The 25951-nt window shown below is 46.0% G+C and overlaps 1 protein-coding gene across 1 annotated transcript in view; it reads right to left on the bottom strand.

Annotated features, from left to right (window-relative positions):
* Positions 1–22774, bottom strand: part of LOC121562133 (serine/threonine-protein kinase D2-like) — a 47018-nt gene extending 24244 nt beyond the window's left edge. Inside the window, exon 1 of the mRNA XM_041874501.2 lies at positions 21864–22774. Coding sequence (XP_041730435.2) covers positions 21864–22190 — 327 coding nt within the window. The 5' untranslated portion in view covers positions 22191–22774. The remainder of the gene's footprint in view (positions 1–21863) is intronic.
* Positions 22775–25951: the final 3177 nt, after the last annotated feature.

Raw genomic sequence — 25951 nt, 5'->3', positions numbered from 1 at the left:
GTCCTGAAAGCATAAGCTACAGCTAGCTAGCACTGCAGTGCATAATGTGTGGTGCGTACTTGACTCAAAGAGAGAGAAAGACAATAATTGAACAGTTTTGAACTAATTAATTTCTTCAAAAATTAAGGAGAAGCAGCAGAGCGAGAGCTATTTGTTTACCTTTCACTGAATTAGCTAATGCAGCTAATTTAGCCTACTGCTATTTATGTGTGTTCTTGTTCAGCGAACGCGCCTTTTTCCACTGACTCGTGGTTAGCGGTGGAAGGAAGTATGAGGCAGTGATCTGTCTGAACTTCGTCATGGAGTGTAGGGCATGGAAAGGCACACAGGTTTACATTCCTGACATGGCTGCTGCATACCAGAACACGCTCTGTAAACCAGAGGAGTGGAAACACTGATGACACACACAAACACAAGTGCGAAAACACAGATATGCACAAACACACACACATACACACTAGAGCGCAAATACAGATATGCCCACATCTAGTGCCAATAGTGCCAATCTTTACCAGCAGGGCCAGGATATGGCCCCAATCAGCCTGCTATCTTGATCCAGGGCTATATTACATATTCTAAACAAACTAGAAGAGCCCAAGCTGGAATCCTTTTTGCTGCAGTATACCACAGGGCAAAGTCCAGATACAGATACTTCCTCTTGACAACAGAAAGTGGCAAGCCTAAGTGAATAGGCCTACTCATTCAACAATGGACCAAGATAGCAACCCACTTACAAAATGAGCTCCCCCCCCCCCGTCTGGCATATTTCACACACACACACACACACACACACACACACACCTGTACAATCTACAGTCATGGTCAAAAGTTTTGAGAATGACACAAGTATTGGTCTTCACAAAGTTTGCTGCTTCAGTGTTTTTAGATAGTTTTGTCAGATGTTACTATGGTATACTGAAGTATAATTACAAGCATTCCATAAGTGTCAAAGTCTTTTATTGACAATTACGTTAAGTTTATGCAAAGAGTCAATATTTGCAGTGTTGACCCTTCTTTTTCAAGACCTCTGCAATCCGCCCTGGCATGCTGTCAATTAACTTCTGGGCCACATCCTGACTGATGGCAGCCCATTCTTGCATTATAAATTCTTGGAGTTTGTCAGAATTTGTGGGATTTTGTTTTTCAACCCGCCTCTTGAGGATTGACCACAAGTTCTCAATGGGATTAAGGTCTGGGGAGTTTCCTGACTATGGACCCAAAATGTTGATGTTTTGTTCCCCGAGTTACTTAGTTATCACTTTTGCCTTATGGCAAGGTGCTCCATCATGCTGGAAAATACATTGTTTGTCACCAAACTGTTCTTGGATGGTTGGGAGAAGTTGCTCTCGGAGGATGTGTTGGTACCATTCTTTATTCATAGCTGTGTTCTTAGGCAAAATTGTGAGTGAGCCCACTCCCTTGGCTGAGAAGCAACCCCACACATGAATGGTCTCAGGATGCTTTACTGTTGGCATGACACAGGACTGATGGTAGCGCCCCCCTTGTCTTCTCCGGACAAGCTATTTTCCGGATGCCCCAAACAATCGGAAAGGGGATTCATCAGAGAAAATGACATTACCCCAGTCCTCAGCAGTCCAATCCCTGTACCTTTTGCAGAATATCAGTCTGTCCCTGATGTTTTTCCTGGAGAGAAGTGGCTTCCTCACTACCCTTCTTGACACCAGGCCATCCTTCAAAAGTCTTCGCCTCGCTGTGCGTGCAGATGCACTCACACCTGCCTGCTGCCATTCCTGAGCAAGCTCTGCACTGGTGGTGCCCCGATCCCACAGCTGAATCAACTTTAGGAGACGGTCCTGGCACTTTCTGGACTTTCTTGGGCACCCTGAAGCCTTCTTCACAATAATATAACCTCTCTCCTTGAAGTTCTTGATGATCCGATAAATGGTTGATTTAGGTGCACTCTTACTAGCAGCAATATCCTTGCCTGTGAAGCCCTTTTTGTGCAAAGCAATAATGACGGCACGTGTTTCCTTGCAGGTAACCATGGTTAATAGAGGAAGAACAATGATTTCAAGCACCACCCTCCTTTTAAAGCTTCCAGTCTGTTATTCTAACTCAATCAGCATGACAGAGTGATCTCCAGCCTTGTCCTCGTCAACACTCTCACCTGTGTTAACGAGAGAATCACTGACATGATGCCAGCTGGTCCTTTTGTGGCAGGGCTGAAATGCAGTGGAAATGTTTTTTGGGGATTAAGTTCATTTTCATGGCAAAGAGGGACTTTGCAATTAATTGCAATTCATCTGATCACGCTTCATAACATTCTGGAGTATATGCAAATTGCCATCATAAAAACTGAGGCAGCAGACATTGTGAAAATTAATATTTGTGTCATTCTCAAAACTTTTGACCACGACTGTACACCTAGCTAGCATAGTACACAGAAACACCTGGTGGTTGTTTTTCTAGCAGCCCAGTCCTGTGAGGTGTCTCTTATGAAACTGGAGGGTTATGCATAGGAGAGAGGGATAGATTATATGCTATAAGCAAGGGCTGTGTTCATTTCCACGTGTGGGTGCGCCTGTATTTAAGTTTGTTTGGTGGGATCAGTGTGTTATGTGTTAGAGGGGGCTGGTCTCGGGTGGGGGCTCAGAGACAAAGCGTCTCATTCTACTCTGGGGGAGGTAACATGAGAGCCGTGTCCAGACTGGGGAGGGGGGACCTGGGGATAAAGGTGCTGCGCATGGCTGCACTGAACAGGGCTTTTGTGGGCCTGCCTCTCCCTTTGTCTCTCCCCTCTGCCTGGCTGGCCAGGTAAGCTGATAGGAACCTGGCCCTGATCCCCTGGGCCTCGCTCTACACACTCAGAACTGAGCACAGCTTTCTTTATTCACAAGAAAAGGAAGGAGAGGAAAAGAGGGCAATGGAGAGCAAGACCTGAAAGAAAAAGAGAAAAAGTAAAGGAGTCAGGGATATGAGAGGGGAACAGGTGTACGAAACAAACAGATGTAGGATCTTAATTTGACCAGTTTCTCACAGCAGGAAAATAATCCTGCAGCAACAGGAAATGTGAATTATTGTGTGGATTATAATTCATGGAGATTTTTGTAGGGGTTGATACATTTTTAGTTAGGTCAAATCAAGTCTGACATTTTAAAGTGGAAATTACAAACTTTAGAAGCCTTTTTAAACCTTGAATACACTACAAGTTTACATTTCCTGCTGTGCAACAACAGGGTGATCAAATGAAGATCCTACATCTGTAGAGCAGGAAAAGAGATGGATGAGGAGGCGATAGAGGGATTAAGATGGACAAAATGTAAAGAAGATAGAGACAGAGAGAGTGATAAGTTATGTTTGAGCTAGTTGTTTACCTCCCCTCTTCTTTTCCCCTACAAACGCCTCCTTCTCCTCCTCCCTCCATCCCCCCACCACTCAGCAGGCCGGGTGTTATAGATGGGACTCTCCAAAGAGATCTCAAAAGAACACTGCACAACATGTATTTGCTAAACATTCCCAATGCGTGCTGGGATACCATTGGTCGGTCACACACACACACGTCCCTCCCCATCCACGGTGGGAGCCACACTGGACACATTACTGGGCTGTGAGTCATTCCCTTTTCCTTTATGTAGTCTCCACCTCCTCCCTCTCTTTTCCTCCCTTTCCTTTTGTTCCTCCCATAACCCGTTCTAGTTTTTATCCCTCATTCCCATTATGAGGTCAGGACGGAGGGGTTTTCACTGCTTAGAAAGAAAGAGGAGGGAAAGAGAAAGAGAGCGAGAGAGAGGAGAGAGTTGCAGGCTAGTGCTGAAGCTCCAGTCACATGACTAATGTGAGCGCTCTGCTCTCAAGGAACTCCACTCTACAAAGAGTTTGGCTTTACATTTTTACAAGGGACCTCAGCGTTCCCTTCTATAGATGCCCCCAGCATAATACTAGAAACAAATCATTTCATTCTGACTTCATCGCTTTCTCTCTCCCTAACCTCCCGCTTCTCTCTCCCATTTTCTCTCCACTCTGTCTTTCCACTGCCAGAGTCCTCTCCTCAGCCCTAATGTAATTTGTTTACCTACTGAGGTAGCACTGTAGCCTAGCTCCTCTCCTGCCCTCCCACCCCTATCCTTTCCCCCAGCCAGCCTGGCAGTCCTTTTTCCCCCGCAGGCTCAGCCCCAGGAGGACCAGGGCGACCCCACCCAGCCAGCCCTCACACTGACCCATTGTCGTCAGGCTTACCTAACACGGCCCATTACTAAAACACCAACCCTAACTCTTACACTAAACCCTTCTTGTCATATGGCGGCCATTTTGGTATTACTTCATGTTGGATTATAATGTGGATATGAAACTACGTACCAACTTCTGTAGAATTGATGTTTGAGATTCCTGTACTTCCTGTGATTCTTACTCAAACCACACACAACGGCTCTAATAAAATCAAAGTAGCATATTAGAAAACCCATATAATTGTGAAACCACTAGTTGGGATAAATCACGTTTGTCAGCCACGGTTCAACAGCTTTTCACTGTGAGCCCAGAGAACAAGACCAAGAGCTTTGAAGACCCATATGACACAGCTATATATTTCTCTCATGTAATCAATTTATCATAATATTCCCTCTTTATCACCTGTTTCTTTTAACTCATCATCCACCCATCCCTGCTGACGTCTGTGTCACTACTTCCTCTATTATGAAAGTCACCGCAGTGCCAGTGTTTGTGTATTTACTAAATGCTTCTATAACCTCAGGTTCCCCTAGTGCGGTAGAGTGTGTGTGTGTGTGTGTGTGTGTGTGTGTGTGTAGGGCTCCACCACACATCGTGGACCAGCACAGACACACCCGTTAAGCATGACCCACAATCCTCTGAGTATCCGCTGCTGTCCCTGGTAACCACTGCTGCCATCTGTGACCTTATTAAAAAAAAAAGGCCCTCAGACCCTCCAGAGCATTCACTGCTTTTCCTGGAAAGCACCAAAGAACATCATCCAGGCAGCCTCTCTAAATAGACACATCTAAGTTAAAGCTGCAATATGGGAGAACTGACCAAATTCATATAAAATAATGTGAGTCATAGATCTGTCATTCTCATTGAAAGCAAGTCTAAAAAGCAGTAGATCTGTTCTATGTGCGCTTTTTCTATGCTTCCCGTTCTTTGCGTCTTTTCCTTTTTGCTTTTGTACACCAGCTTCAAACAGCTGAAAATACAATATTTTTGGTTATGGAAAATATACACTATATATACACACAAAAGTATGTGGACACCCCTTCAAATTAGTGGATTCGGCTATTTCAGCCACACCCACGGCTGACAGGTGTATAAAATCGAGCACACCGCCATGCAATCTCCATAGACAAACATTTGCAGTAGAATGGCCTTACTGAAGAGCTCAGTGACTTTCAACGTGACACCGCCATAGGATGCCACCTTTCCAACAAGTCAATTCGTCAAATTTCTGCCCTGCTAGAGCTGCCCAGGTCAACTGTAAGTCCTGTTATTGTCAAGTGGAAACGTCTAGGAGCAACAACGACTCAGCCACGAAGTGGTAGGCCACACAAGCTCACAGAACGGGACCGCTGAGTGCTGAAGCGAGTGGCACGTAAAAATCATCTGTCCTTGGTTGCAACACTAACTACTGAGTTCCAAACTGCCTCTGGAAGCAACCTCAGCACAAGAACTGTTCATCGGGAGCTTCATGAAATGGGTTTCCATGGCCGAGCAGCAACACAGAAGCCTAAGATCACCATTCGCAATGCCAAGCATCAGCTGTAGTGGTGTAAAGCTCGTCGCCATTGGATTCTGGAGCAGTGGAAACGCGATGAATCACGCTTCACCATCTGGGTTTGGCGGATGCCAGGAGAACGCTACCTGCCCTAATGCGTAGTGCCAACTGTAAAGTTTGGTGGAGGAGGAATAATGGTCTGGGGCTGTTTTTCATGGTTCGGGCTAGGCCCCTTAGTTCCAGTGAAGGGAAATCGTAATGTTACAGCATACAATGACATTCTAGACGATTCTCTGCTTCCAACTTTGTGGCAACAGTTTGGGGAACGTCCTTTCCTGTTTTAGCATGACAATGCCCCCGTGCGCAAAGCGCAACACCATAATAATGCCCATGATTTTGGAATGAGATGTTCGACGAGCACATACTGTCCACATACTTATGGCCATGTACTGTATTTTGCAGCGGTTTAGATGGTACAACGATTCTCTGATCTATACTTGCTTGTTTTGTCACTAAACAGAAATTAGGCGAGCTATTTGAATTTGAGCAACCAGGAAATGGCAGAGCGATTTCTGAATAGTGCACCTTTAGGAGCCCCTTCCTCAGGTTTGAATGTCTACCAACTGGGTGAGGGTGTCCTTGCATTTACGTGAGTTAGTGTTGTTGTCTGAAGAGATAGAAGGGTACATGTCTGGCTGCCCTTGATCTACAGAGCTCTCCCTGCTCTCAAAGAGCCCTGTGTGTTCCGTCTGTTGCCCTGAAATGAGAGGAATTTTCCTGCCTGCCTGCCTGCCTGCCTGCCTGCCTGCCTGCCTGCCTGCCTGCCTGCCTGCCTGCCTGCCTGCCTGCCTGCCTGCCTGCCTGCCGGACCAGCTGGGAGGGTTTTGCATAGTAACATGCCACCAAATGCATCTGCTGCTGCTTAAAATTGGGTTACGGTACAAAACGGGTTTTTAGCAGAGCTAGTCATTGGATTAGTATCATAAGGTCTCAGAGTGATCTGGAATGCAGGGCTCTACAGTTACAGTAAGTATTGACCTACTGTATAGCCTTGACGCCTTATGTAGAAAAACACTGAAAAGGTTGTTACTAACTAGACTGAGTGATTTTCAAAAATATCAAGTCCACTTTCATCATGTTTAAAATAACTGGATTGCCCAACTCTATAGAACTGTGGCTTCAAACTGTATACAAAACCACAGCATTCCCCTTGATTCTATCAGCGTATGGCCTGAACCTTGCTTCCCATCTCTCTTTCTCAATCTCTGTAAATGTCATTTTCTCTCTCTCTTTCTCTCTCTCCCTCTTTCTAAATCTCTGTCAATCTCTGTCGATACCCATTTCTCTCTCTCTCTCTCATCCTATCTCTCGCTCTCTCCCTCTCCGTCTCCCCCTCCTCTCGTTGATATGTGGACATGCCTATGGCATCATAGGATACGGTGCCCTGGGTGGTTTTATAATAATAATAATAATAATAATAATAATATGCCATTTAGCAGATGCTTTTATCCAAAGCGACTTACAGTCATGCGTGCATACATTTTTTTGTGTATGGGTGGTCCCGGGGTTCGAACCCACTACCTTGGCATTACAAGCGCCGTGCTCTACCAGCTGAGCTACAGAGTTTTCACAGAAGAATACTGTACCAAGTTAGCTAGCTGAATAAACTAAGTTAGAGTCTATTCCTAGAAAACATTGAACCGCTGTAGTTTACAACAATTATGTCTAAAGTGGAAGTTGGGAGAGTTATATTTGAGTGTTTCAGTGAAACATAAGTGAGGGAGGCCCCGCTCTCTCGCTTTCCAAGATGTTTAGTCAATTTCATTCCTATCTCCTTTGCATTATTGTAGCCTTTTCTGTAGCCTGTCAACTATGTGTCTGTCTATCCCTGTTCTCTCCTCTCTGCACAGGCCATACAAACGCTTCACACCGCGTGGCTGCTGCCACTCTAATCTGGTGGTCCCTGCGCGCACGACCCACGTGGAGTTCCAGGTCTCCAGCAGCCTCTGAAACTGCCGTTCTGCAGCCAACAAGGCAGAGTTCATCTCAGCCTATGCTACCCTCCAGTCCCTTGACTTCTTGGCGCTGACGGAAACATGGATTACCACAGAAAACACTGCTACTCCTACTGCTCTTTCCTCGTCTGATCATGTGTTCTCGCATACCCCGAGAGCATCTGGTCAGCGTGGCGGTGGCACAGGAATCCTCATCTCTCCCAAGTGGACATTCACTCTTTTTCCCCTGACCCATCTGTCTATCTCCTCATTTGAATTCCATGCTGTCACAGTCACTAGCCCATTTAAGCTTAACATCCTTATCATTTATCACCCTCTAGGTTCCCTTGGAGAGGTCATCAATGAGCTTGACGCCTTGATAAGTTCCTTTCCTGAGGATGGCTCACCCCTCACAGTTCTGGGTGACTTTAACCTCCCTATGTCTGCCTTTGACTCATTTCTCTCTGCCTCCTTCTTTCCACTCCTTTCCTCTTTTGACCTCACCCTCTCACCGTCCCCCCCTACTCACAAGGCAGGCAATACGTTTGACCTCATCTTTACTAGATGCCGTTCTTCTACTAATCTCACTGCAACTCCCCTCCAAGTCTCCGACCACTACTTTGTATCCTTTTCTCTCTCGCTCTCCTCCAACACTACTCACTCTGCCCCTACTCAGATGGTAATGTGCCGTCGCAACCTTCGCTCTCTCTTTCTCCTCTTCCATCCTATCATCTCTTCCCTCTGCTAAATCCTTCTCCCTCCGATCTCCCGATTCTGCCTCCTCAACCCTCCTCTCCTCCCTTTCTGCATCTTTTGACTCTCTATGTCCCCTATCCTCCCGGCCGGCTCGGTCCTCCCCTCCTGCTCCGTGGCTTGACGACTCATTACGAGCTCACAGAACAGGGCTCCGGGCAGCCGAGCAGAAATGGAGGAAAACTAGACTCCCTGCGGACCTGTCATCTTTTCACTCCCTCCTCTCTACATTCTCTTCATCTGTTTCTGCTGCTAAAGCCACTTTCTACCACTCTAAATTTCAAGCCTCTGCCTCTAACCCTAGGAAGCTATTTGACACCTTCTCCTCCCTGCTGAATCCTCCTCCTCCCCCTCCCTCCTCCCTCTCTGTGGATGACTTCGTCAACCATTTTGAAAATAAGGTTGATGACATCCGATCCTGCGACTTGTGACGGCCGGCCGCCCAACAACCTGCCCGCTTGACCCTATCCCCTCCTCTCTTCTCCAGACCATTTCCGGAGACCTTCTCCCTTACCTCACCTCGCTCATCAACTCATCCTTGACCGCTGGCCATGTCCCTTCTGTCTTCAAGAGACCGAGAGTTGCACCCCTCCTCAAAAAACCTACACTCGATCCCTCCGATGTCAACAACTACAGACCAGTATCCCTTCTTTCTTTTCTCTCCAAAACTCTTGAGTGTGCCGTCTCTAGCCAACTCTCCTTCTATCGCTCTCATAATGACCTTCTTGATCCAAACCAGTCAGGTTTCAAGACTGGTCATTCAACTGAGACTGCTCTTCTCTGTGTCACGGAGGCTCTCCGCACTGCTAAAGCTAACTCTCTCTCCTCTGCTCTTATCCTTCTAGACCTATCTGCTGCCTTTGATACTGTGAACCATTAGATCCTCCTCTCCACCCTCTCCGAGTTGGGCATCTCCGGCGCTGCTCACTCTTGGATTGTGTCCTACCTGACAGGTCGCTCCTACCAGGTGGCGTGGCGAGAATCTGTCTCCGCACCACGTGCTCTCACCACTGGTGTCCCCCAGGGCTCAGTTCTAGGCCCTCTCCTATTCTCTCTATACACCAAGTCACTTGGCTCTGTCATATCCTCACATGGTCTCTCCTATCATTGCTACGCAGACGACACACAATTAATTTTCTCCTTTCCCCCTTCTGATAACCAGGTGGCGAATCGCATCTCTGCATGTCTGGCAGACATATCAGTGTGGATGTCGGATCACCACCTCAAGCTGAACCTCGGCAAGACGGAGCTGCTCTTCCTCCCGGGGAAGGACTGCCCGTTCCATGATCTCGCCATCACGGTTGACAACTCCATTGTGTCCTCCTCCCAGAGTGCAAAGAACCTTGGCATGACCTTGGACAACACCCTGTCGTTCTCCGCTAACATCAAAGCGGTGACCCGATCCTGCAGGTTCATGCTCTACAACATTCGCAGAGTACGACCCTACCTTACACAGAAAGCGGCACAGGTCCTAATCCAGGCACTTGTCATCTCCCGTCTGGATTACTCTAACTCGCTCTTGGCTCTGCTCCCTGCCTGTGCCATTAAACCCCTACAACTTATCCAGAATGCTGCAGCCCGTCTGGTGTTCAACCTTCACAAGTTCTCTCAAGTCACCCCGCTCCTCCGCACACTCCTCGCATCTACTACAAGACCATGGTGCTTGCCTACGGAGCTGTGAGGGAACGGTACCTCCTTACCTTCAGGCTCTGATCAGACCCTACACCCAAATGAGGGCACTACGTTCATCCACCTCTGGCGTGCTAGCCCCCCTACCTCTACGGAAGCACAGTGCCCGCTCAGCACAGTCAAAGCTATTCGCTGCTCTGGCACCCCAATGATGGAACAAGCTCCCCCACGACGCCAGGACAGCGGAGTCAATGACCACCTTCCGGAGACACTTGAAATACCTGGAATAGTATAAAAGTTATTCTTCTACCCCCCCCCCCCCTACCCCCCATAAAAAAAAAGTTAAAAAAGGTTGTTGTCCCACTGGCTATCATAAGTTGAATGCACCAATTTGTAAGTCGCTCTGGATAAGAGCGTCTGCTAAATGACGTAAATGTAATGTCATTAGCAGTGTTTTGAATAGTCAAATGGAGGAGTACGGTGCCTGATAATGCCCGCCAGGGAACACTGCTCTGAGCTGCTCTGCTATGATGCAAATGAACGAGTGGGGAAGAGAACGAGGGAAGAGTAAGGGTTTTGGGTAAGGGAGCGCTGTGCTGATTATTGGCGGAAGCTGTCTTTTTGATATGGGACACCATTTCCTCTAGAAGCCTGCTGGTTGTGTGTGGCTTAGTAAAGCTGTGGTGTGGTAAAGGTGTGGCGGCTCAGACCATTGTGCGACCATGCTAATGCTTTCCTGACTCACTGTGCTGTGAACCTGCCTGGGTTTAGCTAATTAATTCACTATCAAAAGGCTTTGGTCTGATAACCAGTGTATGTATTAGTAACCAATATAGGGCTCCCAAAATACACACATGCATGCATGCACACACACTCAACCAACCAAAATAGGTTAGAACAAGATCAAATGTATCAAATCAGATGATGTCAGCCAATGAACATGCGATACACTCAGACAGACAGACCTGAATTAGGCCCAGTTGTCATGTAGCTACAATAACACAATAGCATTGAATGCTAAAGGATTGTTTTCAGCCACACAATACAACGTTGTCCATATCTCTAACGGTCACCCCAGCGTGAGTTTTTTTATGCGTGTGATATCAGAATGCACTCACTGTTCCAAAATGTGATTGTTACGCAACAGGACGGTTAACCCACGCTGCCCTCAAACCAAGGCACGCTGCCTGCTAATTATGTATAGGCTATGTTTCAACTTGGCAATTTCTATTATTTTCTGACAACCGTTTGAATTGAGGTGTGTTCCACCTCCTCTTTAATTCACATAGAAGTAGCCCATTTCACTGTTGGGGACAATTTATGTTTGAGGCTTTACTGAGCCAGACAAACTTCTCTCTTCAAGGAGAGCCCAAGCATTTCCCCAGACCAAGTATGAAGAAATTGCTCAAACGTTACACTAACTTTTTCCCACCTGGCACATTTTCTGGCTGGCGCCCGCATTGCCTTCATTGTTGTTTTCCTTACAAATAATAACTTTGGACATGCGTGCATTCCTACCAAAGTAAGTGCCTTATTTTCTGTATATCGTGTTGTCGTTTCTACTGTAGCATACCATATGTATGTATGGCGCATAATGTATTTACTGTTTTATTTAAAACATTTCAAGAACTAGTGGCAAATCATGCATTCCGATTCTAGCATAGATTGTAATGGACACATATGATGTGTGTAAAATACTTTTTTGAAAGTTGTACTTATTATGATGACCTAATGCTAAGCTATTTGCCAGCTATGTGTGGCGCCATTTTTGTTGACGTCATACAATGCATTCTGGGTGTTACGTAACGTCTGTCAGACCAAAGATGTTATAACAAAATGAGGTGAAGGGATGGTTCACTCATCTTTCGAGTAAACTTCCGGAAGTGAATGTTGGTAGACGACACCCCCCCTTCAACATGCATACTATAAACAGACCAAACTAATCTTTTCTCCTCTTCTTATCTTTGGTTGACGCGAAAAAACAAACATGGCGGTGTGCACAGAATACCCATAGTCGGATTACTATAAATTGTATAGATTGTTAGAAAGTGTTTTACTAAATTATTTTAGTTCTAATCACAGCGGTTTGAGCATATGCTGCAGGGACCACTGTAGAATGATCACACCTGTGTGCTGGTACATGTCAAAAGGTTAAAGAACTACTTAAGTATTTTTTTGCGGTATCTGTACTTTACTTTACTATTTATATTTTTGACAACTTTTACTTTAATACATTCCTAAAGAAAATGATGTGCTCTTTACTACATACATTTTTACTGACACCCAAAAGTACTCATTACATTTTGAATGCTTAGCAGGACAGGAAAATAGTCAAATTCATACACTTATCAGGAGAACATCCCTGGTCATCCCTACTGCCTCTGATCTGGCGGACCTACTAAACACAAATGCTTCGTTTGTAAATTATGTCTGAGTGTTGGAATGTGATCCTGGCTATCCGTAATTTAATAAAAACATGAAAATTGTGCCATCTGGTTTGCTTAATATAAGGAATTTGAAACTATTTATACTTTTACTTTGGATACTTAAGTATATTTTAGCAATTATATTTACTTTTGATACTTAACAATATTTAAAACTAAATACTTTTAGACATTTACTCAAGTAGTATTTTATTGGTGACTTTCACTTTTACTTGAGTAATTTTATATTAAGGTATCTTTACTTTTACTCAAGTACGACACTTGGGTACCTTTTCCACCACTGGGTGTGTGTGTGTGCATACATGTGTGCCTACATGCAGGTGTGTGTGTGTGTAAAACAGAGACAGAGGTAAACAGGAGATTGTGTGTGTGTGATCACGTTCCCAGGCCCAGCTCCTCCAGGGAGGCAGATAAAGAAACTGCCCATTCCAGAACGGGGATGGAAACAATGGCCAGGCCAGGGACTTTCAATTGCAGCTAAAGTTGAAGAAGTCAGAAGATTACATACACTTAGGTTGGAGTCATTAAAACTCGTTTTTCAACCACTACACACATTTCTTGTTAACAAACTATAGTTTTGGCAAGTCGGTTAGGACATCTACTTTGTGCATGACAAGTAATTCTTCCATTATTTCACTTATAATTCAATGTATCACCATTCTAGTGGGTCAGAAGTTTACATACACTAAATTGACTGTGCCTTTAAACAGGTTGGAAAATTCCAGAAAATGATGTCATGGCTTTAGAAGCTTCTGGTATGCTAATTGACATAATTTGAGTCAATTGGAGATGTACCTGTGGATGTATTTCAAGGCCTACCTTCAAACTCAGTGCCTCTTTGCTTGACATCATGGGACAATCAAAAGAAATCAGCCAAGACCTGAGAAAAATAATTGTAGACCTCCACAAGTCTGGTTCATCCTTGGGAGCAATTTCCAAATGCCTGAAGGTACCACGTTCATCTGTACAAACAATTGTACGCAAGTATAAACACCATGGGACGACGCAGCCGTCATACCGCTCAGGAAGGAGACGGGTTTGTCTCCTAGAAATTAACGTACTTTAGTGCGAAAAGTGCAAATCAATCCCAGAACAACAGCAAAGGACCTTGTGAAGATGCTGGAGGAAACAGGTACAAAGGTATCTATATCCACAGTAAAACGAGTCCTATATCGACATTACCTGAAAGGCCGCTCAGCAAGGAAGAAGCCACTGCTCCAAAACCGCCATAAAAAAGACAGACTATGGTTTGCAATTGCACATGGGGACAAAGATCTTACTTTTTGGAGAAATGTCCTCTGGTCTGATGAAACAAAAATAGAACTGTTTGGCCATAATGACCATCGTTATGTTTGGAGGAAAAAGGGGGCAGGTTGCAAGCCGAAGAACACCATCCCAACCGTGAAGCACTGGGGTGGCAGCATCATGCTGTGGGGGTGCTTTGCTGCAGGAGGGACTGGTGCACTTCACAAAATAGATGACATCATGAGGAAGGAAAATTATGTGGATATATTGAAGCAACATCTCAAGACATCAGTCACAAATGGGTCTTCCAAATGGACAATGACCCCAAGCATACTTCCAAAGTTGTGGCAAAATAGCTTAAGGACTACAAAGTCAAGGTATTGGAGTGGCCATCACAAAGCCCTGACCTCAATCCTATAGAACATTTGTCGGCAGAACTGAAAAAGCGTGTGCAAGCAAGGAGGCCTACAAACCTGACTCAGTTACACCAGCTCTGTCAGGAGGAATGGGCCAAAATTCATCCAACTTATTGTGGGAAGCTTGTGGAAGGCTAACCGAAACGTTTGACCCAAGTTAAACAATTTATAGGCAATGCTACCAAATACTAATTGAGTGTATGTAAACTTCTGACCCACTGGGAGTGTGATGAAAGAAATAAAAGCTGAAAGAAATAATTCTCTCTACTATTATTCTGACATTTCACATTCTTAAAATAAAAGTAGTGATCCTAACTGACCTAAGACAGGGAATTTTTACTAGGATGAAATGTCAGGAATTGTGAAAAACTGAGTTTCAATGTATTTGGCTAAGGTGTATGTAAACTTCCGACTTCAACTGTATGTGTGTGTGTTTGAGAAGATATGGCCCACCTGTCCAAATCGCTACACCTCTTCCTGTGTACAGTTCCCCATTTCAATTGCTCTCTGCCTTTATCGCTCTCTGTCTTTCTCTCTCTTGTCCCCTTAAGTGTAATGTTTTTTCACTCTTTCTTCTTCTCTCTTGGTCTCTCCATTCCTCTCTATCTGAGGTAATCTGGTCAACAACACTCAGTGAGACTCTTGTTCAGTACAGATGCCACTCTAGAGTCCCTATAAAGGAGTAGTGAGGATAGCCACTTGTTGCATGCTAGACTGAGAATCACAGACACATACACTATATATACAGAAGTATGTGGACACCCCTTCAAGTTAGTGGATTTGGCTGTTTCAGCCACACCCGTTGCTGGCAGGTGTATAAAATCGAGCACACAGCCATGCAATCTCCATAGACAAACATTGGCAGTAGAATGGCCTTACTGAAGAGCTCAGTGACTTTCAATGTGGCACAGTCATAGGATGCCACCTTTCCAACAAGTCAGTTCTTGAAATTTCTGCCCTACTAGAGCTGCCCCAGTCAACTGTAAGTGCTGTTATTGTGAAGTGGAAACGTCTAGCAGCAACAACAGTTCAGCCACGAAGTGGTAGGCCACAAAAGAGCACAGAACGGGACCGCCGAGTGCTGAAGCGCGTCAGCACAATAACTGTTCATCAGAAGCATTATGAAATGGGTTTCCATGGCCGAGCAGCCGCACACAAACCTAAGATCACCATGCGCAATGCCAAGCGTCGGCTGGAGTGGTGTAAAGTTTGCCGCCATTAGACTATGGAGCAGTGGAAACACGTTCTCTGGAATGATGAATCACGTTTCACCATCTGGCAGTCCAACGGACAAATCTGGATTTGGCAGATGCCAGGAGAACGCTACCTGTCCCAATGCGTAGTGCCATCTGTAAAGTATTTGTGGAGGAGAAATAATGGTCTGGGGATGTTTTTCATGGTTCGGGCTAGGCCCCTTAGTTCCAGTGAAGGGAAATCTTAACGCTACAGCCTACAATGACATTATAGACGATTCTGTACTTCCTTCTTTGGGGAAGGCGCTTTCCTGTTTCAGCATGACAATGCCCCCGTGCACAAAGCGAGGTCCATACAGAAATTGTTTGTTGAGATCGGTGTGGAAGAACTTGATTGGCCTGCACAGAGCCCTGACCTCAACCCCACCGAACACCTTTAGGATGAATTGGAACGCTGACTGCGAGCCAGGCCTAATCGCCCAACATCAGTGCCCGACCGCACGAATGCTGGTGGCTGAATGGAAGCAAGTCCCCGCAGCAATGTTCCAACATGTAGTTGAAAGCCTTCCCATAAGAGTGGAGGCTGTTATAGCAGCAAAAGGGGGACCAACTCCATATTAATGCCCATGATTTTGGAATGAGATGTTCGACGAGAACGTGTCCACATACTTTTGGCCATGTAGTGTATTTTGAAACCTAAATAGCAAGCAAACAAGGTTGACTTACAGCAGCAATCTGTGATCCTGATAGAGCATGCAATACTATTTTCTCTACCTCTTGGCCCAATGGAATTACAGCAAAACAATGAAGGGTGGGTTTGTTAATGTTTTCTTAGTGAATAACTATACCAACCTCAGTGCCAACGATCTGTGCGAAGTTCAGGCATCAGTTATTACAATCCTGTTACAACAATCATCTGACATGATGAAACTATGGTGATACTACAACACTTCAACTGACACAGTCAAGCCTCGACAGGTCGGCCCTCCCCAGTGTCTCTCTCTCACACACACACACACACACCATTCATTACAAGTCCAATTAGTAAACAGGTTATTGGTCTGAGAGGTAAGGATCAGTTAAATAGACACACCTCTTGGCAGAGTGAAACTAGCTTGGCAGAGTGACTAGCTGATGAAAGACAGACAGAACAAGAGACAACATGAAGCTCACAGCCACATGGTGCTGTAGTTGGCTGAATGGGTCTATGAGGAGACGTGCTTCAGGATTCACACAAATCACCACTTTTCAACTGGTGCTTGTTTACAACGTTAAAGTCTCTAGCATACAGTACAACATTCCCGACACACATATTTACTGTAGATAGTCCCGTAGGTTTGCCTAACCATCCAGTCATGGTCTTATGGTGACTTAACGTTTGATCCTGTGGCTTTACAGTAAGTCCAACCAAAATAGAGGAACCCCATATTAGCAACTGACCAATGGGAAGTGGTGTCATCTCTATGAGTCAGAGCTACTGTATGAACCTCAGCAACACACGGGGAGTGGAGGCTCTATAGACCTCAATTGTCCTACCTCTTCTCCCACTAACCCCAGAGAAAGGGGAGGCGCCCTGGGGGAAAACGTGGCGGACAAGGGGAGGGGATGGAGGTGGAAGGATGAGGAGGAAGAGGAGGAGGAGGATGTGGATCGCCCCCGGACGGAGTGGACTCCAAGAGGAAACAGGCCTCATTTCCTCCTCTTTATCCCTCAGACAATGGGCAGCTGACGTGCTTGCTACCGTTAGCAGGGAGCGCGATGGGGAGAGAAGATAGAGAGGAGGGGATAGGGAGGAGGAGTGGGGAGGAAGGGAGAGGAGGAGGAGAGGGAAGAACAGATGTGCGAAGAAGAGAGGAGCGGATAGGGGAGAGAGGTGCGGATAGGGGAGAGAGGAGCGGATAGGGGAGAGAGGAGAGGATAGGGGAGAGAGGTGAGGATAGGGGAGAGAGGTGAGGATAGGGGAGAGAGGTGAGGATAGGGGAGTGAGGAGCGGATAGGGGAGAGATGTGAGGATAGGGGAGAGAGGAGCCGATAGGGGAGAGCGGAGCCGATAGGGGAGAGAGGAGCCGATAGGGGAGAGAGGAGCCGATAGGGGAGAGAGGAGCCGATAGGGGAGACAGGAGCGGATAGGGGAGAGAGGAGCCGATAGGGGAGAGAGGAGAGGATAGGGGAGAGAGGAGAGGATAGGGGAGAGAGGTGAGGATAGGGGAGAGAGGCGAGGATAGGGGAGTGAGGAGCGGATAGGGGAGAGGATAGGGGAGAGAGGAGCGGATAGGGGAGAGAGGTGAGGATAAGGGAGAGGAAGGGAGGAGGAGAGAGAATAACAGTGTTGAGAAGAGGAGAAGGGGAATGAAGGAAGGAGAGAAGATGAGAGTAGGAGGAGGGAATGGAATGATGCCTGTCCACAAATCACTGAATAAACCATCAGGTGTTCTGCTGTTTCAGGGTTGAACAGACAGCCACATCCCTAGTGTTAAGGTCTTATTTGTTCCTATTCCTCTAGGAGCAGGGGCAGGGGCAGGGGCAGGGAAAGAGAGTGTGCTCCTCCATACTATAGGCTCTGAAGTGAATGGAAAAACGTGTCAATGGAACACAGGGAGGCTGGCTGGCTGTTAAATAAACAGAGAGAGAGCAGCCTGGCCTGGCCGTGGTGACTCAACATTTCTGACTGAGATGGATGGACGGGAGAGGAGAGCTGAAGGGAATGATGGAAGAGCCGTGCCAAAACACCCATACTCCTGACACACACACACGCACGCACACACACTGCCAAACCTGAAATCCCCCTAAATACAAAGCCCCTGTCATGCCATCCATGCGTAAGGGCAGGGGGGGCTGCCTGACTGATTGACTGCACACATCATGACTGACTGGTTTTATGGTGCTGGAGTTCATTAAAGTGGCTCTCCAGTCTCCTTTTCACCAAATGTATCACAAGATTTACTTAACAAAAGGCACATCTCAATAGGCCAGGATCCAGGTATGACATGACATGGCACGAGTGGGGGGGGGGGCTTTCCTATTTTGTTCTCTATTGCTCCTCTATTGTTGGTCTGCCTGGTGCTTGGTAGTGGTATCTGGTCCTAATTGACTAACAACATCAGTGGTTTCACCATTAGAGCAGAAAGTTATAACCCAAGTTATGAACTTAACCTGACAACTGTTATTGTGTCAAAGAGTGGTTGAGCAAGGAGTTTCCCACATGCGCAATCTATCTCCCAGCACTCCAGCCATAATTGACTTGAATCAGGTCTTGAGTAAGGCCTTTAATCAGGTCAACGCTCACAAGGCCGCGGGGACGGACGGTATTCCAGGGTGCATTCTCAGAGAATGCGCAGATCAGCTGGCAGGCATATTCACGGTAATTTTCAACCTCTCCTTGTCCCAGTCTGTAATCCCCACGTTTTAAGATGACTACCATCATTCCTGTCCCCAAGAACTCTAAGGCTTCATGCAACAACGACTACCGCCCTGTAGCACTTAAATCTGGAATGATGACGTGCTCTGAAAGGCCGGTCATGGTACACATCAACTCCATCATCCCAGACATCCTAGACATTTTTTGCATTTACATTTTAGTCATTTAGCAAACGCTCTTATCCAGAGCGACTGAGTGCATACATTTTCATATTTGTTCGTATTGGTCCCCTATGGGAATCGAACCTACAACCCTGGCGTTTCAAGTGCCATGCAAGTGACCCACTCCAATTTGCATACCGCCCCAACAGATCCATAGACGACGCAATCTCAATTGCACTCCACACTGCCCTCACCCACCTAGATCAGAGGAATACCTGTGTGAGAATGCTGTTCATTGACTACAGCTCAGCGTTCAACACCATTGTCCCCTCCAAGCTCGTTACCAAGCTTAAGACCCTGCGACTGAACACCTCCCTCTGCAACTGGATCCTGGACTTCCTGACGGGCCGACCATCACCTACGCCACACTGACCTTCAACACAGAGGCCCCACAGGGGTGTGTGCTTAGTCCCCTCCTGTGCCCCCGGTTCACCCATGACTGCGTGGCCACAAACGACTCAAACACCATCAAGTTTGCTGACGACACAACGATGGTAGGCCTGATCACCGGCAACAATGAGACAGCGTATAGGGAGGAGGTCAGTGGCCTGGCAGTGTGGTGCTGGAGCAACAACCTCTCCCTCAACATCAGCAAGACCAAGGAGCTGATCGTGGACTACAGGAAAGGGGGGCGAGCACACCCCCATCCACATCGACGGGGCTGCAGTGGAGCAGGTTGAGAGCTTCAAGTTCTTCTGGTCCAAATCACTAAGGACTTAAAATGGTCCACACACGCGCGCAGGCGTAAAGAAGGCACGACAGCGCCTATTCCCCCTCAGGAGGTTGAAAAAGTTTGGCATGGGCCCTCAAATCCTCAAAAAGTTATACAGCTGCAACATTGAGAGCATCTTGACTGGCTGCATCACTGCCTGGTATGGCGCTACAGAGGGTGGTGCGGACAGCCCAGTCCATCACTGGGGCCGAGCTCCCAGCCATCCAGAACCTCTATATCAGGCGGTGTGAAAGGAAGGCCCGGAAAATCGTTAAAAGACTCCAGCCACCCAAGCCATAGACTGTTCTGTCTGGTTCCGCACGGCAAGCGGCACCGGTGCATCAAGTCCGACACCAACAGACTCCTGAACAGCTTCTATCCCCACACTCACGCACACTGACACTCCAACACACACATAACACGCACACACATTTATACTGACTCTATATACAAGCACACACACTCATATACAATCTTCATTTACGCTGCTGCTACCCTGTTTGTCATACATCCTGATGCCTAGTCACCTTACCCCTATACACATCTACCTATCACTCCAGTATCCCTGCACATTGTAAATATGGTATTGGAACTGACCCAGTATATACCTTCATACTTTCTCTTGTTCTTCTTATTCCTGAATTTTTCATATGATTTTGTTCTACCTATGTTTAGCACTACATTGATATTGATGACTGCATTATTGGGTTTAGAGCTTGCAAGAAAGGCATTTCACTGTACTCGTGCAAGTGACATCAAAACTCAAAACATGAACAGTACAGTAGAGTATTCTGAAGGGGGATAAGGAGAGTCCTACCATAACAATCTACAGTTGACAGGGACTTATAAAACTGTCACAAGGATATGAGGGCAGGCATGGATATGGTTTTGTTCCACACAACAATAACACCTCCCGAGTGGTGCAGTGGTCTAAGGCACTGCATCGCAGTGCTAGCTGTGCCACTAGAGATCCTGGTTCGAATCCAGGCTCTGTCGTAGCCGGCCGTGACCGGGAGACCCATGGGGCGGCGCACAATTGGCCCAGCGTCGTCTAGGGTAGGGGAGGGAATGGCCGGCATGGATGTAGCTCAGTTGGTAGAGCATGGCGTTTGCAACGCCAGGGTTGCGGGTTCGATTCCCACTGGGGTATGAAAAAAAATAATGTATGCACTCACTAACTGTAAGTCGCTCTGGATAAGAGCGTCTGCTAAATGACTAAAATGTAAATGTAACAGATTAGGGAAAGCAGTAGTGGAGGCTGAGGGAGATATCTTTCCTACAGCATTTCCTGGAAAAGTTGCCAGTGGCACTGCCAGTGCTACTGCTGGCCAACCTCCAGTGACTGGCATTGGAAATCTGGTAATCTAACAGTCTAATTGGCTGATAAAAACCCACGCCTCTCATTCCAGACACTGACTTGAGGATTATGCTCTCCTGCTGGCTGCTGCAAAATGGCCGCCTTCTTCCCTGTATATGTGCATGGCCCAGGTGGAACCTGGCTGTATGGTAAAACACTATGGAGGATTACTCAGTAATTGTTTGACTTTCTATATGATGCATATATGTGCCCCTCTGAGCACAACCAGATCAAATGAAACATTATCAGCAGTTTTAAATGTGATTCATAAATTAGATTATGAATGTATATTGTGGAAGGTATCTTTCAGACATGGGAGAATCAAGCAGGGGTAATTGTAGTAATTAGAGTGGTCTTGTAGGCGTCACAGTTTTGTGACATTAGCTCAATGTCTGTTACAGTGATGTAACTGTGTTTGCCTGTATGTCAAACTGTTCATTACATGAACATTAACTTACTTCAACACAAAATCATATAAATCACTTCATAGCACTTGGATGTACTCTCTGTGTGTGTGTGTGAGAGAGACACATTCACTGCCAAAATCGCGATTACTAAACAGATAAACACGAAAAATACACACACACATTCTCTCACACACACACCAACGTGGCCTCAGGGCAATTGGTATTATTCTGCACTTAAATATGTGACATTGCGACTCGAACAAGCAACCTTTGGATTGCTAGATGGTCACAGATTACGCCCTCCCTGATCAACCTCCCTACTTTTGTTTCTGTCTAAAGTAACTAAACCATTAGTAGGTATCATACATCTTGGAGATGCTCAGAAATACGTCAAGTATGTTTCGTATGGCTCTGAGGCCAGGCTGCACACACACACAGCATGTGCTCTCACCTTGATGTCGACAATAGAGCAGGCAATCTGTTTGACGTAGGCAAGGTCAGCGGTCTCGGGCAGCAGCACTGACTCTCTGGTCAGCCCAATCTGGATGATGAAGGAGACCCCAGCTGGGGTGGGGGGCACATGGGACATGGCAGCCCCCCCAAGGCCCGGCCCAGCCCCCAGGTCCACAGGGGGGAAGCCACCATGAGTAGGGGTGGGAGGCACGGCCATGGGGGTCCCCTGCTGCATCACCACGGAGCCTGGGGGAGAGGGGCCCCCTGTGTGGAAGAAGACCTGGGACAGGGGACCCGACGACATGCAGGGGCTGGCGTTGGCCATCCCTCGGTATACACACGCACGCTCTACCTCCCTCAGAGAGCAGGACCATGAGGGTGTGGACACGCTGATCCACACACAAACACACACTGCTACAGGGAGTCTCTGTCCTGTGTCCACCCCCTCTCCCAGAGGAGTCAAGAGGAGATCTCTATCCAGGAAGCACTTCTTCTTTCTTTCTTTCTTTCTCTACCTCTTGCTTTTTGTAATCTGCACTCACACTTCTTCTTTCATTATACCGGCAAGACAAGCGTGAGAGACAGACTGAGAAAAACTTCTCCCCTCCTACCTTTCCTCTTCCTCCTCCACCGCTCCTCCTTCTCTGGTGAAGAAGTTGTTCTGCAGATGAGAAAGTCAAAATGTTCACAGGAAACACTGAGGAAGGAGAAAAAAAAAAAAGTTAGTTGTCCTAGACTCCAGCCTGTACAAAATGGCTTCCTTGAGCAGGAAACTGAGAGAATGAAGGAGAGAGACAGCCTGGTGGGGCTTTTCTTTTACAAGTCTTGTCCTGTTTCAGTTTCAGCCGAGTTAACTATTTTCTGTAGAAAAGCAAGACCATGAGAGTACCTCCCTCTCCCCCTCCCTCCTGCCCTCTCCTTTCTGAACTTGCCACAGCCACGGAGGAAGTGATATGACTGACACAGCTCTCGGCAAATGGGGGAGGAGAGCTCTGCATAAGCCCATGTCAGTCCCTCCCTCTCCCTGGTCTCCTCCCATGCTCTTTTTCCTCCCTCTGTTTTATGTTGGTGTAACTTGTCTTGTTTTTTCCTCCTTCTCTAACAGCTGGGCTCTTCTTACTCTAGCCGGAGGTGAACTGCAGCTCAAATACTTCTCTCTCTCTCTCTAAAACACTATCACTCTTTTCTCTGTGGCTTTGCTTTTTTTCTCTCCTCTCTCTCTTGGCAGTGCCAACAACATGCACGTCTCTCTCTGATTCTAATGTAGGACCGCACCTACAGTGCAACTACCATTCTACTCAGTGAAGTAGAACAGAGCTGTACAAATGCTGTAAAAACAGAGCTGTAAAAATGCTGTAAAAACAGAGCTGTAAAAATTACTTTCGGTAGTTCACTCACTTTATAACTTGTGGTAGGTACTCTTTGTTTAATTTTTGTTCAACGTCTAATTTCCTATTATAAAAAACGATTATTTAGATATAGATAATATATTAGCCATATTATGCTAATTTAAATCAGAGAAGTGACCACAATAAGAGAAGTGACCACAATAAACCTACTGTAAGAAGCACATGCTTATCTATCATTGTTCTGAGTTGCACCTCCTTTAAGGATCACTAGAGGGAAATGTATCCCTCGGAGTCTCTGACATCATAATCGTAAGTCTGGACTGATCCAAGGTCTGTTTTGATCTTCATCACATTACTCATAAAACTGACCTTGCTAGTCTTCAGGAAGGGGTGCTGCGAGCTTGATAGGTTTGGGTTGTCTTCTCCAGAGCATGGGTAGCAGGTGGGTGTCAAGATTGTCATGTTAATGTGGCTTGTTCATGAACAATCCCTTGGTCACTTGCTTGTTGTGGGTCCTGTTGCGTCTTATCCCAGAGACCTGTAAAACCTGTCTAGTTGTAGAACTAGTGATGACTGGGTTAGAAGAAAGGGGTACTTCAGGCATTCCTGGTCTGGACAAAATTCAGGTGAGTGAGAGAAGATTGTATTGGGTCGTTCCATGAAATGAGTCCCCTTTGGGTAGTGTATCTTGGTGGGAAAAAAACATTTGATTTCACCAAATGTGTATTCTGTCATAAAGACCACAGGATAAACGTATTAAAAAAAACATGCTTTCCAATCTCAGGAGGTTTTAAATAAATAAATAAATAAATACTTGCAAGTAACATGATTGACCTTAACAGGGTTGACCGTAACAAGGTTAACGATTTCATCTTAAATCAGCGATAAATATCCTTGTGACAGGGGGAAAGTTAAAATATTTCTAGCCTGTCGAGCTATGGGCAACAGGGTTGACGTATTATGCTCAACGCACTCAATAACAAGGTAATGATTTATACTATGATTTGACTATTATACAGTGCATTCGGAAAGTATTCAAACCCCTTGACTTTTTCCACATTTTGTTACGTTATAGCCTTATTCTAAAATTGATTCAATTGTTTTTTCACCCTCATCAATCTACACACAAGATGTTCAATCGGGTTCAAGTCCGGGCTCTGGCTGGGCCACTCAAGGACATTCAGAGACTTGTCCCGAAGCCACTCCTGTGTTGTCTTGGCTATGTGCTTAGGGTCGTTGTCCTGTTGGAATGCGAACCTTCGCCCCAGTCTGAGGTCCTGAGCGCTCTGGAGCAGGTTTTCATCAAGCATTTCTCTGTACTTTGCAACATTCATCTTTGCCTCGATCTGGACTAGTCTCCCAGTGCCTGCCGCTGAAAAACATCCCCACAGCATGATGCTGCCACCACCATGTTTCACCTTAGGGATGGTGCCAGGTTTCCTCCAGACGAGATGCTTGGCATTCAGGCTAAAGAGTTCAATCTTGGTTTCAACAGACCAGATAATCTTGTTTCTCATGGTCTGAGAGTCTTTAGGTGCCTTTTGGCAAACCAAGCGGGATGTCATGTGCCTTTTACTGAGCAGTGGCTTCCGTCTGGCCACTTTATCATAAAGGCCTGATTGGTGGAGTGCTGCAGAGATGGTTGTCCTTCTGGAAGGTTCTCCCATCTCCACAGAGAAACTCTAGAGCTCTGTAAGAGTCACCATCGGGTCCTTGGTTACCTCCCTGACCAAGGGCCTTCTCCCTCGATTGCTCAGTTTGGCCGGGCGGCCAGCTCTAGGAAGAGTTCTTGGGGACCTTCAATGCTGCAGAAATGTTTTGGTACCCTTCCCCAGATCTGTGCCTCGATACAAATCTGTCTCGGAACTCTAAAGACAACTCCTTCGACCTCATAACTTGGTTTTTGCTCTGACATGCACTGTCACCTGTGGGACCTTATATAGACAGGTGTGTGCCTTTCCAAATCATGTCCAATCAATTGAATTTAGCACAGGTGGACTCCAATCAAGTTGTAGAAACATCTCATGGGCGGCGCACAATTGGTCCAGCGTCGTCCAAGGTAGGGGAGGGTTTGGCCGGCAGGGATGTGGGTTCGTTTCCCACGGGGGGCCAGTATGAAAAAAAATATATATATATCAACAACAAAAAAAACATGTATGCATTCACTAACTGTAAGTCGCTCTGGATAAGAGCATCTGCTAAATGACCTAAAATGTAAATGTAATTATAAATGAAAACAGGACACACCTGAACTCAATTTCAAGTATCAGAGCAAAGGGTCTGAATACTTATGTAAGTAAGGTATTTCTGGGGGGGGGGGTTTATTCATACATTTGCCAAAATTTCTAAAAACCTGTTTTGGCTTCATCATTATGGGATATTGTGTGTAGATTGCTGAGGATTTTTTTTTTTTTAATCAATTTTAGAATAAGGCTGTAACGTAACAAAATGTGGAAAAAGTCAAGGGGTCTGAATACTTTCCGAAGTCACTCAATGTTTCTTTTCAAAAAATAATTTCAAAGGAATAGTTTTACCATATTAAAATGAGAGTTCAGTTCACGTAACAGGGTTCAACTTAAAATAAGGGAAAGGTTGGTTTTTTTAACCTTAAAATGAATCACTAATAAATAATAATCTTTAGAAATTACTTTGTCAAAGCAACAACATAACTAGGGCTTTACAATGATGCTGAAAACTTGGAGAAATGTTGAGGTTAAGTGGGTTAAAATCTTCCTAG

The sequence above is a fragment of the Coregonus clupeaformis genome, chromosome 5 (assembly GCF_020615455.1).
Source record: "Coregonus clupeaformis isolate EN_2021a chromosome 5, ASM2061545v1, whole genome shotgun sequence".
NCBI classification, from domain to species: Eukaryota; Metazoa; Chordata; class Actinopteri; order Salmoniformes; family Salmonidae; genus Coregonus; species Coregonus clupeaformis.
The sequence above is the reverse complement of the archived record's forward strand: the minus strand, read 5'-3'. Positions and strand labels throughout refer to the sequence as shown.